Source organism: Pseudorca crassidens, chromosome X (assembly GCF_039906515.1).
Source record: "Pseudorca crassidens isolate mPseCra1 chromosome X, mPseCra1.hap1, whole genome shotgun sequence".
Lineage (NCBI taxonomy): Eukaryota > Metazoa > Chordata > Mammalia > Artiodactyla > Delphinidae > Pseudorca > Pseudorca crassidens.
The window spans coordinates 91,741,193-91,755,332 of NC_090317.1; the positions used below are offsets into that span (position 1 = coordinate 91,741,193).

The 14,140-nt window shown below is 42.5% G+C and overlaps 1 protein-coding gene across 1 annotated transcript in view; it reads left to right on the forward strand.

Moving 5' to 3' along the window:
- The window catches only part of ZNF41 (zinc finger protein 41), a 59,145-nt gene that overhangs the window by 30,631 nt on the left and 14,374 nt on the right, over positions 1-14,140 (forward strand). Inside the window, 3 exon segments of the mRNA XM_067722814.1 lie at positions 1,616-1,660; positions 13,596-13,716; positions 13,966-14,061. Coding sequence (XP_067578915.1) covers positions 1,616-1,660; positions 13,596-13,716; positions 13,966-14,061 — 262 coding nt within the window.

The window sequence follows — 14,140 nt, forward strand, 5'->3', positions numbered from 1 at the left end:
GTTTATTCAGTGAGGAGATGGCCCCGACCTGTCACTAGGGACTCAGGGCAGGGGCAAGTGTGTCACAGGAGGGGCAAATTCCGGACTTGGTGTCCCTGAGACAGGTCACCATCCTCCTGCTGCGTGAGCACCACGTGGCTGGTGTCCCACATCCAGAGCCCTTCCTGTTTCAGTGGAAAATGTGATGCAGCCGATGGAGGAAAGGTGGGTTGGGAGGGTCAGCCCCACCGCCTAGAGGAGGGGGAAGCAGCTCCCTGCAGGGTGTCTGCGAGTGAGGTCTGGGTGGGGGTGACCACCGGCCCCAGCCAGGGAGACGCTACCCCCTGACGCCCAGCACAGGCCCTTCAGTCCTCACTGGCTCTGTGCACACACTCAGCTGATCCCTACCAGAGCCTGCTTTCCCCTGATCCTTGGGGATTTGCTGATTTCTCCTCTATCCTGATCTAGGGCAGAAAAATCCCCTTTCTTTGGAACTTAGAGAATGGCAGGGTAGTAGGGTGACCACGCTCTCTAGGGCCCTTCTGCTTCCTCCTCCTCTCAAAGATGAGTAAAGTGGCCTGAGAAGGTACATGACTTGCCCAGGCCTCTGGGATTGTGAGTGACAGCAGTGGACTGGAACCTTGTCTCCTGACCATGTCTTCTACCCTCACCACACAATAGCCAAGACCAAGTTTCCCACTAAAAGTTCCCCTTGAGATTCTGTAAACAGAGCAAGATGATGAGGGAGCCAGACCTTGCCCCACAGCTCCCTCTTTCCGACTGTCCTGTGGATGCTGTCACCTCTGGGGACAGGCTCGTTGTCACAGGGGCTCAGGGTCATGTGGTCATTAGGATAATATTAAACTTTAAAAAATTATTTTGATGTTTACTATTTCATTATTTCACAATATAATGTTAGAAAATACAGGTAAGCAAATACAAGAGAATAAAACATTACTTATAATTCCAGCATTAGCCAAAGTTAATCATTGTTAATCATTGTTAACATTTAGCTACATTTAGTTTTTTTTCCTTTGTATGTGCATGTATGTGGGTATACATGTGGGGCTGTGAGTGTACATACATACCACACACATATACATTATATAGCTCAAGCTTAAGAATGAAATCATAGTATTTGGTTGTCTCCTTTTTAACTTGGTAGTTTAATATAATTTTCTAGGCAGTAAATATTTTTCTTCACACACACATGATGCATAGGATAAACTATATCCTATGGATAAACTATATTTAATTTAACCAATCCACTATATGTGAATTTAGGGTGTTCTAGGTTTTCTGTTGTGATGAAAACTGCTATGGTGAAATTCTTACACTTAAATCTTTTTGCCCAAGTCACTGAAATTATATTTTGAGTCAAAGGTATAGGGACATTGAATGGTAAACGAATTGCTGCCTAACAGTAGGGCACTTCCACTCTTGGAAAATTGTCCTTGTCCAGGCTCTTCTCCATCATATCAGTCACAGACCCACAGGTTGGGGCCACAACAATGTGGTCCTCCCAAGTCCTCTGCACATGGCCTCTTGCCCAGCCAATGTGTGGAAATTTCTAGATGAATGATTCTGATCTCTGCAAGGCACATTTCTCCATTCATGTCTTCCTTCCCAACCATAGACCTCTGCCCATTTGCAAGAAGAGATGGAAATGACCAAGACCCTGGTAAATATTATTTATTCACGTATTTATTTGTTAGGTTCTTAATTTTTTCATTAGATGTCAGAGAGCAGGGAATGGGAAGAGATACCAAGGAACCAATAAAAATGTCCCCAGGGGTGAGGAACAGCCAGTTGGGCTAAGAAATAGTGGCTGAAGCTGGAAAACAGGCAGAGGGGTCAGTAAGAGAAAGAGGGATGAGGAATAGCCACAGGGAACAGCTGGAGGGACCATGTTGCACTTATTGGAAATAGAGGATAGCCAAGGGGCCCAGGGGACAGGTGGGAAATCAGTGGAACAAACAGAGGAAATGGGAAACAAGAGCCAGAGGCCAGGAGCAGCAGAGAGACCAAGAAACAGTAGTTGGGGCTGGAGAAGTGTTAATAGTGGGGAGCAAGGAAGAGCCAGAGGATATGAGAACAATTAGAAGGATCTCAAAATGGGAGGAGGGACCAGGAAATAGAGGAACCAGATATCAACCAGAGGGAACAGGGACCACCCACAGGGACAAGGAAACAGAAGAATCAGCTAAAAGGAAAAAGCAAAAAGGTTTGGTGTACTGGGTAAGAGCCTGCCAGACAAGCCACTTCAAGAGGTACCAGGGGTCAGAGGAGAATCTGAGAGGATGGGGAAAGGCAGAGATACTGGGGAACAGAAATGGGAAATGGGAAAGATGAGCCTGGGATATGCAGCAGCCAGAGGAAGCTAGGGACCAGCTGCTGAGGCTGTAGAACAGGTTGGAGGGGCAGGAAAGGGACAGACCCATGGGACAGTTGGAGAGGCAAAAGGACCTCTGAGGATGAGGAGTAGCCAAGGGCACCAGAGGCAACAAGGAACAGTCGTAGAGGTTGGAGAGTAGCCAGAGGGAACAGCAAAGTGGACATCAAAGATATATCTGGTTTGGATAGCAGCCTGTCTGACCTGGGAACAACTAGAGGGACTAGAGAACAGCTGGAAGGCATAGTATCCATTCCCGAAGCCAGAGGCCCCATGTAGTGGGCACTGGGGTTAAGGGACAGTTGCAGAAGCCAGAGAGAGTCTGGGGAGCATCCAGAGTTCCCTGAGATAGGGCAATAGGGGCTTCATGGGATGTGGAACTTCACTGCTACAACAGGGAAAGTCCTAGGCAAACTGGGACAGTTGGTCACCCTGCCCAAGAAACAGCCAAAGGAGCCAGTCAAAAGTCAGATGTAATGCAAGTGATGCAGAAGGTGAAAGTACAGAACCCAGCTGTGGCACGAAGCACACAGAAGTAGTATATGTTGATGATCAAGAGCCTAGGCTAGGAGCCAGGTAGACCAGCACTTCACAGACAGTGGTCCATGGACCAGATGCAGAGCACCAGATGAGAGCATATTAGAAATGCATTCCAGGACTGCCCAAGGAGCAGGGAAGAATTGGGTCTACAAAGAAGTCAGAGGAGTCAAAGGGCAGTCAGTCTGTGTCAACTAGAAGGAATGAGAAAGGCTCATCAGGACCAGGGAGCAGCCAGATGGACTAGGGTGCAACCAGAATGGTGCCACAGACTAAGGATCAGCTAGAGGAATAGTTGTCAAAGGGAACACAGGACAGTCAGAGGCATCAGGGATCAGTCAGAGGGAAGAAGAAACAGGAGGCATGGAACAAGGGACAATCAGAGGAAGCAATAAACAGAGGCATCAGGAAACAGACCAGGGGACAGTCAGAAATAACAAGAAACATTTAGAAGGAACAGTAAACAGAGGGATGAAGGAAGAGTCAGATGGGGACCATGCAGAGGGAACAAGAATCAGGAGAGGGAGCAGGGAGAAGTTAGGGGACAGGGGGGGGTAAGGTAAGCAGGGAAAGCCAGAGAGAGGAGCATGGGAGCAGGAAAGACTAGGGCACCCCCAGCCCCAGGCGAGGGCACAGTGAGCTACACTGCATACTTTCAGGCAGCCTAGTAAGTGCCCTAGGAGCCCTCCTGCTAGGCTGGGATAGGGTTTAGAAGGGCAGGGTTATATCACAGGAGGTGATGGAGAAGTGTGCTGGGGCAGGAGTGAGAGCAGCCCTTGGGGACTGAGCCCCAAGCCGGCTGCAGGGTGGGACAGAGCAGATGGCCAGGGACAGAATGGGCAGTGAGTGGCCAATCCTGGCAGCACAGCGTTCCCTTGGGTTGAGAGTGCAGAATGTTTTGGGACTGAGACATTGCTGTGTGGTTCACTGGCGAGCTGTCAAGAGCTGGAGTGGGGATCCTCACCTAGGACGAGGGAGTCCTTGTAAGTGTCCTGGTGGTGGCAGAGACACAGGCCATCCTCCATGGTAGAAATGGGCCATAAAACCAAACCTTTTTGTATGTGGCTGCTGAGGCTAGAATCTGGGTGGTTCTATATTAGCAACTTTGTATCCAAGTCACTAGCTCCAAAATCCCTCTCCATCACATCACATAAGCCTACCCAGCCAGGGTGGAGTTCAAAGTGAAAGGGATCAGAGGGGCATCTGTGCCTGGCATGGTCTTTTTACCCTTTCCCTGTGTGACTCCCAGGGAGGGAGAGACAGATGAGTGTGGTCTTTTGTCCACCAGCTTGGGCTGTCAGAGTTGTTAAAATATTTAACAATGTCTGAAAAAGTATATATATATATATATATATATATATATATATATATATATATCTGAATCACTTTGCTGTACATCTGAAACTAACACAACATTGTAAACTAACTATGCTTCAAGTTTTATTTTATTTTTTAATTAATTAATTTATTTGTTTTTGGCTGTGTTGGGTCTTCGTTGCTGTGCGCAGGCTTTCTCTAGTTGCGGCAAGCGGGGGCTACTCTTTGTTGTGGTGCACGGGCTCTCGGCACGTGGGCTCAGTAGTTGTGGCTCACAGGCTCAAGAGCACAGGCTCAGTAGTTGTGGTGCATGGGCTTAGTTGCTCTGTGGCATGTGGGATCTCCCCAGGTCAGGGCTCGAACCCATGTCCCCTGCCTTGGAAGGAAGATTCTTAACCACTGCGCCCCCAGGGAAGCCTGCTTCAATTTTTAAAAATGGTAAAACAAAGTTTTTTAAAAATGTTTACCAGTGCCAAATGATAGAATATTTTAATTTTCCCATACTGGTTGGCAAATAGCCACTCCTCCCCGCCACCTGAGGCTCCTCCCCTGTGTCACCTACACACCTGCCAGTCTGTCCTGGGGTCACTGGCAAGAGAGCAAGGATCAGGAGGATGGGCAGGCAGAATGAGAGCTTCCCTCAAGCCTGACCCCAGGGCTTTCCCTGGGTGAGTGCCCTTGTGCAGTGAAGGGGAGTAGGTCAGACATGCTGCTAGAGGCTCAGGTGGAGGTCCTGCTCTCAGCAACCCTTGGGGCTGTGCTCAGGAGAGCTGGTGGATGGAGAAGTGCTGGGCACCACCCAGTGCTTGCAGATCTGCCCCCGGAGCTGCTGCTGGTGGAGCAGATACTGTGAGTTCCATGCCTGCTCTGTGCCCCTGAACACTCACTAATAAGGGCCCCCAAAGAACAAAGGTCTTTCAATGAATAAAGTTTCCTCATTTCCTCACAGTTGAATCACTAGATCTTGTCTTTGATACTTAGGGCATTTTTTGTGTTGTTTAGGAAATCCTCACCTACCCCAAGGCCTAAACAAATATTTACCTATATTTTCTACTAAGAGTTTTAAAGCATTAATTCTTTTGAAACGTTTGATTCTTTTGCCCTTCACCCAGAACCACTAATTGTTAACATTTTGCCACATTTGCTTTCTCTTCTCAATTTATGTATATATGTATGTATGTATGTAGTGTATACACATAGAAATATTTAAAACTTTATTTTCTGAACCACTTGAGAGTAATTTGCAGACATAATTCCCCTTTACCCTTAAATACTTAATGTGTATCTCTTAAGAACAAGGACATTCTCTTACATAATCACAGTACAGTTATCAAAATCAAGAAATTGCACATTGATCTAGTACTATCTAATATTTGATGAGTATTATCTAATTACCTAATGAGGTGAAAAACTCGGCCTCTGTGCACCAGTGCCAAATCGAATCTCAGAGACAGAGTTTTGGGTGAAGTAGAGAAGAGTAGCTTTATTGCTTTGCCAGACAAATGGGGACACAGTAGGCTCCTGCCCCGAAAAACTGTGTGTCCCAACCTGGGAGGATTGGATGAGGAGTTTTATAGCAATGGTTCAAGAGCAGGCTTGCTGGTAAGGATTAGAGTGCGTGCAGGGCCTGCACTCCTTTAATCTGGTCTCAGGTAGTCTCTTGATGAGCTTCTCTGGTTCCTTTAATCTGGCCTCATGTGGTCTTCTCTGGAATGAAGAATGCTAACACCTTCCATTTGTTGGGGGTTTTAGTTCTGTAAAGAGCTCAAAGATATTATGTGTATCCCTTGAGGGGGAACCAGGACCCTGCCCCAAGGCTGCACTATTGTTTTTTGGCTGCTTCTCCTTTGTCTCTGCATCCCCTCCCTTAACTGATTAGCAACTGTTCAAATCTGCCCTTTGGAAGTCAGGGAAGGTCATGGAGGCTGGAATCTATTCCCTACAAACAAGAAATGTGAGACAGGGAGTTCCCTGGTGGTCCAGTGGTTAGGATTCCAGGCTTTCACTGCCAGGGCCCAGGTTCAATCCCTGGTCGGGGAACTGAGATCCCACAAGCCATGCAGCATAGCCAAATAAATAAATACAAAAATCTTGAAAAAAAAAAAGAACAGGGGACAGAAAGGCTTCCATTCCCAGGAGCCCCACAGGGTCCTGCTCGGTTTCACTAACATACAATTTGTAAATAATTTTCCCAGTTGTCACGATAACATCCTTTATAGTATTTCCCCCTGATCCAGGATCCAATCCAGGCTCATGTATTATGTTTAGTTGTCATGTCCCTTTACCCTTTAATCTGAAACAGTTCCTTAGCCTTTCCTTGACTTTCATGACACCATTTGGAAGAATGTCCCTCAATTTGGGGTTTTTTTCCTGCTTCCTCATAATTAGATTCAGGTTTTTCATTTTTGTCAAATATCACAGAAATGATGCTGTGTTCTTCTCAGTGCCTCACATTGGCAAGAATTCAATACCAATTTGTCCTTTATTGATAATGTTAACTTTGATCACCTGGCTAAAATGGCATCTGTCAGGTACTGTAAAGTTACTATATTTCTCTTTGTAATTAACAACTAGGTTGTGGGGAGATACATTGAGACTATGTATACATTGAGACTATTTCTCATGCTTTTGTCCGCTGATTGTAGCATCTAGCAATGATTCTTGCCTGTAACAATTAATTACGGTGCTATTTCCCTAATGGTGTTTTTCTAATTCCATCATTTCTTCTATATTGATTAGTTGGCATTCTCCTATAAGGAAAAAATTCCTTTCTCTGACTGCTGAAATGACAATTATATGCCAGGCACAATGAGCACACCTTGAGTTACCATTTGTCACTAATAGGAACTAGAGCTTCTTGGAGATATGACTGACTCCAGGGTTGGAACAGAGAAAGTACAAAATGATTCTGGAAGAACTCATTATGCTGGGAAGTAATGAAGCACTCAAAAGATGGGAACATGTCAAAATGACACAGGAGCCACTTTGAAGGAGCTCCCTCTGGTCAAATCTGGGACAATATGAGTAGCAAAAGAAATCATAATAGTAATAGATTATCATCTACTGAATAAAGTAGGAAGTGACCAGACTCTATAATACATAGGTAGGCAGATAGAGAGGAAAGAAGTGAATTCCACCCATTTTTTATCTCTTTTCTTGGCTGTGCTGCACGGCTTGCTGGGTCTCAGTTCCCCGACCAGGGATTGAACCCTGGCCACAGCAGTGAAAGTGCCAAATCCTAACCACTAGACCACCAGGGAACTCCTGTGAGTGCTCCTTTTTAATAGCATCTTGATCTTTTTTGCTGTGTCCCCTACTCCAATCTTTCTGAGGATAATTTAGTAGTTTGTTAAAACTTTTTATTTGGAAATAATTATACATTTATAGGAAGTTGCAAAGATGGTACAGAGAGGTCTCATGTAACTCTTTACCCAGTTTCCCCTAATGATTACATCCTCTGTCACTAGAGTACAATTATCACAAATAGGAAATTGACATTTCTGCGGTGTGCGTGTCGTTCTCTGCCATTTTACACATGTGTAGATTCCTGTACAATAATCCAGATACAGAACTATTCCATCACCACATAGGTCTCTACTGGTGTTGACGTTTTACCAGTTAGAGTGAAGTGTAGAAAACTTAGCTCCCTTTAAGTCCCTTTACCCTCACCAATTACAATTGTCTTAAATATTTCCTCTACATACATGGAGATCCACATCATAAAAATGTTATACTTTTTACTTTGACCTTCAAATATAATTTAGAAAACTCAAGAGGAAAAGGAAAGTCTATTGTATTTAAACATATTTTTTCTCTTTCCATTTTTCTTCTTTCCTGATGTTCAAAGACTTCTTTTACCATCTCCTTTCTGTTTAGAGAACTTCCTTTAAGCCATTCTTTTAGGGTAGGTCTGCTGACAACATATTTTCTTAGTTCTCCTTCTTCTGAGAATATCTTGATTTCCCCTTCATTTCTTCTTTCTTAGTAACAGCTTTATTTAGATATAATTCACATACCATAGTTTACCCATTTAAAGTGTCCAATTCAGGGACTTCCCTGGTGGTGCAGTGGTTAAAAATCTGCCTGCCAATGCAGGGGACATGGGTTCAAGCCCTGATCCAGGAAGATCCCACATGCCGCAGAGCAACATGTGCCACAACCACTGAGCCTGCGCTCTAGAGCCCATGAGCCACAACTACTGAGCCCGTGTGCCACAACTATTGAAGCCCACGTGTCTAGAGCCCATGCTCCACAACAAGAGAAAGCCCGTGTGCACCAACAAAGACCCAACACAGCCAAATATAAAAATAAATAAATAAATTTATTTTAAAAATAAAGTGTCCAATTCAATGTTTTTTGTATGTTTATGTTTATGTTTATGTTTTTTGTATGTTTATGTTTATGTTTATTTTTATGTTTTTTGTATGTTTATGTTTATGTTATGGATATGTGCAACCATCACTATAATCAATTTTAGAACATTTTCATCACCTCAAAAAGAAACTCCATACCCCTAAGCCATCACTCTGCTCCACCTCACCTCCCTGCCTCCTCCAACCCTAAGCAAACATTAATATGCTTTCTGTCTCTATAGACTTTACTCTTCTGGACATTTCACATGAATGGAATCACATAACATGTGATCTTTTTGTCCGGCTTCTTTGACTCAGCATAATGTTTTTAAGGAGCTCCCTCTGGCTAAACCTGGGGCAATTTGAGTAGCAAAAGAAATAATGATAGTAATAGGTTATAACCCACTGAATAAAGTAGGAAGTCACTAGTCCATAATAGGTCAGCAGATACATATGTAGGTAGGCAAATAGATAGGGAAGAAGTGTAGCATGTACATGTAGTAACATGTATCAGTATTTCCTTCCTTTTTGTGGCTGAATAATATTCCATTGTGCAGGTGTATCACATTTTGTTTATTCATTTGTCAGCTGATGTACATTTGGGTTGTTTCCACCTTTTGGCTATTATAAGTAATGCTGCTGTAAACATTCGTGTACGTGTTTTTATGCAGATATATATTTTCATTTATCTCAAGTATATATGTACATCTAGGAGTAGAATTGCTAGGTCAAATGATAACTCTATGTTTAATAATTTGAGGAACTGCCAGACTGTTTTCTAAAGCAGCTGCACCAGTTTACATTCCCACCAGCAGTGTTTGTATGAAGTTTCCAATTTCTCCAAATCCTCATCAGCACTTGTTATTATCTGACTTTTTGATTCTAGCCATCCTAGTGAGTGTGAGGTAGTATCTCATTGTGGTTTTGATTTTCATTTCCCAGATAATTAATGATGTTAAGCATCTTTTCATGTACTTAATGGCCATGGCTGCTTCATTTCTTAAGGATAATTTTGCCAGATATGGAATTCAGGGTTGACAGTTCTTTTCTTTCAGCACTTGAAAAATGTTGTGCCACTTCCTTCGCTCCACCATGGTTTTGGGTGAGAAATCTGCTGTCACTTTAATTGTTTTTCCCCTATAGGTAAGGTGTCATTTCTCTCTTGCTGATTTCAAGATTTTTTCTTTCTCTTTAGTTTTCTGAAGTTTGACTATAATGTGTCTTCGTATAATTTCTTTGGTTTATCCTTTTGGGGTTTGCTCAGCTTCTTGAAACTCTAAGTTGATATCTTTTGCCAAATTTGAGAAATTTTCAGCTATAATTTCTTCAAATACTTTTCAGCCCCACACTTTCTCCTCTCTTTCTGGAACTCTGATGACATGAATGCCAGATCTTTTATTATAGTCTCAGAGGTCCCTGAGGCTCTGCTCATTTTTTTTCCAGTCAATTTTCATTCTGTTGTTCAGATTGGATCATTTCTATTGTTCTGTCATCAAGTTCTCTAATTCTTTCCTCTGTCCTCTCTATTCTGCTGTTGAGCTCTTACACTGATATTAAAATTTTAGTTATTCTATTTTTCAGTTCTAAAATTTCCATTCTGTTCTTCTTTATATCTTTTTTTCTGAGACTTTCTGGTTTTGCATTTAAGTATATTGAAGCATTTTTAAAAAAATAATAACAAAGTACTGTTAGCACAGGGACAAAATGTTCCCCTGATGACTCTAATGCATAGCCAGGCTTTTTTTTTAATATTTATTTATTTGTTTGGTTGCTCCAGGTCTTAGTTGCAGCAGGTGAGCTCCTTTGTTGCAGCTCACAGGCTCCTTAGTTGTGGCATGTGAACTCTTAGTTGTGGCATGCATGTGAGATCTATTTCCCTGACCAGGGATCAAACCCAGGCCCCCTGCATTGGGAGTGCGGAGTCTTAACAACTGTGCCACCAGGGAAATCCCTGAAGCATTTTTATAATGGCTGCTTTAAAATCCTTGATAATTCTAACATCTGTGTCATCTCAGTGTCAGTGTCAGTTGATTGTCTTTTCTCATTCCAGTTAAGATTTTCTTGCTTCTTCACATGATGCCTGATTTTCAATTATGTCCTGGATATTTTGGGCACTCTGAGACTCTGGATATTATTTAAATCTTGTGTTTAGCAGTCTGCCTCCAACACTGTTCTGCTAAAAAGGGAGAATCTCCTTCTTACTGCCAGGTGGAGGTGGAAGTTCAGGTCCCTAATTAGCCTCCTTTGACACCCCAGAGGGGACAAGCACTTTGTTGATCCTGGGTGAAGGTGGAATGTCATGCTCCCCACCAGACCACCTCTGACACCACCCTGGTGGGGAGACAAAAAGGTACCTCATTACTGTGTTGGGGGTAGAAGTTCAAGATCCCCACATAGCCTAAATTGACACTGTGTGGGAGGGGCCTCATTATCCCCAGGCAGGGATGAAAACCTAGGCTCCCCACTCAGCCTTTGCTGATGAAAATTGGGATGGGAGCTGCAGCTTTTTTCTGTGATGCTTGGCTGGAGTAGGGCAGTAATTATCTAAATTTTTCTTTCTTGTTACATTGGCCCTTTCCTGGTACTTTGGCTAGAGATAGCAGGCTTTCTTGGGACTGTTTTTATCTGCACCAGTTGGCATTCTGGGTTGCCAGCTTCTCCACCACGCAGTCCAAGATATATGGGGTGAAAAGAAAACTCAGGGAAATCACTGCTGTGTCACTCCTCAGGTTCCAAGGTCCCTAGGCAGTTAGCCTCCTTCTCTCCAACTGACAGTCTTCTTATCTTTTTTTTTATATATAATGTCCAGCTACTTAGCAGGAGAAATAGGGAGAATTGTATCTGTTCCATCTTGAGCCCATTGGTAACTTTTAAACTTAATTTTTTAATAGGTAATACATTCACATAGTTCTTTCCCCCAGTCCCACAGATTTCCCTAACCAAGAAACCAGTCTTGATTAGTTGGTGGGTGGGTGGGTGGATGGGTGGTATATGCTTATAGATTATGCAAATAAAAGCAACTAAGAAAATATCCTTCATATTTTTCCACAGATAGTAGATACTGTTACTGTTATGCTGAACACTGATTTTTAAAATTACTGTTAATTTTAAACTTTTTTATCATGAAATATTACACACATTTTGAATAATGCTGCTGTAAATACTCTTGAACATGCCTCTTGTTGCACATGAGCACATATTCCAATTGAGCATATTTCCATGGATGGAATCACTGTGTCCTTGTGTATGCATATTTCAACATTACCAGGTAAAGCCAAAAGGTTTTCCAATATGGTCATCCAATTTACAGCTCCATTAGACATATGAGAGTTTTCGTTGCACCATGTTCTCTTCAACACTTCATATTGCCGTTCTTCAAAAAACTTTTTAATTGAGGTATAGTTGATTTATAATATTATATACGTTTCAGGTGTACAACATAGTGATTCACAGTTTCTAAAGGTTATACTCCATTTATAGTTATTATAAAATGTTGGCTATATTCCCTGTGCTGTACAATATATCCTTGTTGCTTATCCTTGTATGCTTATACATAGTAGTTTGTACCTCTTAATCCCCTACCCCTACCTTGCCCCTCGCCCCTTTCCTCTCCCCACTGGTAACCACTTGTTTGTTCTCTATGTCTGTTAGTCTGTTCCTGTTTTTTGTTATATTCACTAGTTTGTTTTATTTTTTAGATTCCACATATAAGTGATATCATATGGTATTTGGCTTTCTCCGTCTGACTTATTTCACTTAGCATAATACCCTACGAGTCCACCCATGTTGTTGCAAATGGCAGAATTCCATTCTTTTCATGGCTAAGTAGTATTCTGTTGTATATATATACCACATCTTCTTTATCCATTCATCTGTTGATGGACATTTATGTTGCTTCCATGTCTTGGCTATTGTAAATAGTGCTGCTTTGAACATTGGGGTGCATGTATCTTTTCAAATTAGCATTTTGTTTTCTTTGGATATATACCCAGGGGTGGAATTGCTGAATCATATGGTAGTTCTGTTTTTAGTGTTTTGAGGAACTGTTTACCACAGTGGCTGCACCAATTTACATTCTCAACAACAGTGTACAAGGGTACCTTTTTCTCCACATCCTTGATATTGCCAGTGTTTTTCACTGAAGACATTGTAGGGGTTGTGTAATGGTAACTCATTATGGTTTGAATGTGCATTCCCTGGTTACTAAGGAAGTTAAGCCCTTTTTGTGTTTATTAATGCCTTGGATTTCCTCTTTTGTAAAATGCCTGTTCATACCTTTTGCCCACTTTTCTACTGGTGATCTCTCTCTTTTTTAAAAAAATTGGTTTGTAAGTGTTCTTTACATTCTCTAGATATGAGCCCTTTGTCAGTAATGTGTTGCCGATATCTTCTATTTGGTGGCTTTTCTTTTTTTTCCTCTTATAATGCTGTCTTTTAAATGCTGTCTCTTCATTGGAGACAGACATCAATCTTTTTCTTTATGGTTAATGTTTTTTGCATCCTGTTTGAGAACTATTTTCATAATCCAAGATGATGAAGATATTCATCTCTACTATGGTTTTTTCTATGTTATCTTTTAAAGGCTTTATTGTTTTGCCTTTCCCCCAGTACATTTCTTCCAAATGCCTTTTAGTCCCCTTTGTATCTTCTTATGTTGGTTGTCCAAGTTGTTTTATATTTTAGTCAATTCTATATTGCCATTGCCTGGCACATAATCAACCAGTAAATGTATTGTATGTAGTTCCTACGTTAACTCGAGGACTTAAAGAGAGCCTATTTTCATCCTCATTTTTGAAAAAAGAGGGACTGAATGAATAAATGAATGAATTTAATACACAGTGAATGTCAAGATACTTCAATATGTTTCTCTCTCACAAAATAAAATGCAAAACTGGGTGCTGGGTGAAAATCCTACATGATACATTATGGTAAAAGTCATTAAAAACAACTTCCTATTCCTCTTCCCTCCATCCTCCAGTGCTGACCATGTCACCTTGAACAGGACTGTGTTGTTACAGGTGTCATTCAAGGATGTGACTGTGGACTTCAGCAGGGAGGAGTGGCAGCACTTGGACCCTGCTCAGAGGCTCCTGTACCGGGATGTGACGCTGGAGAACTATAGCCACCTGCGCTCAGTGGGTAAGCACAGCCAGGGGCCTCAGAAAGGCTGCTTCCATTCTCAGCTGCTGAATGCTCTGGGGCATCTGAAGTGTGTGATGGTGTCATCCTTGATTTGCCCGAGGTTCTTCAGTCCTTTTTCACATCTGTGATTATTACTCTACTCCCAGTGAAATGGGATTACTTTCCTGAAGAGCAAATGGAAGTGTCATTGAAAGGCCCCAAAACCCAATTAGCTGGACCCAATCCTGTATCATGTCCTGTTAACAGGGTACCAAGTTCCCAAACCAGAGGTCATCTTCAAGTTGGAGCAAGGAGAGGGGCCATGGACGTTGGAGGAGGAAACCCCACACCAGAGCTGCTCAGGTGAGTGAGTGTGACCTAGGCAGATGGGGGACATGGAAATAGATCTCAGTTTCTCTAGAAGAGGCTGATGCCTTTGAAA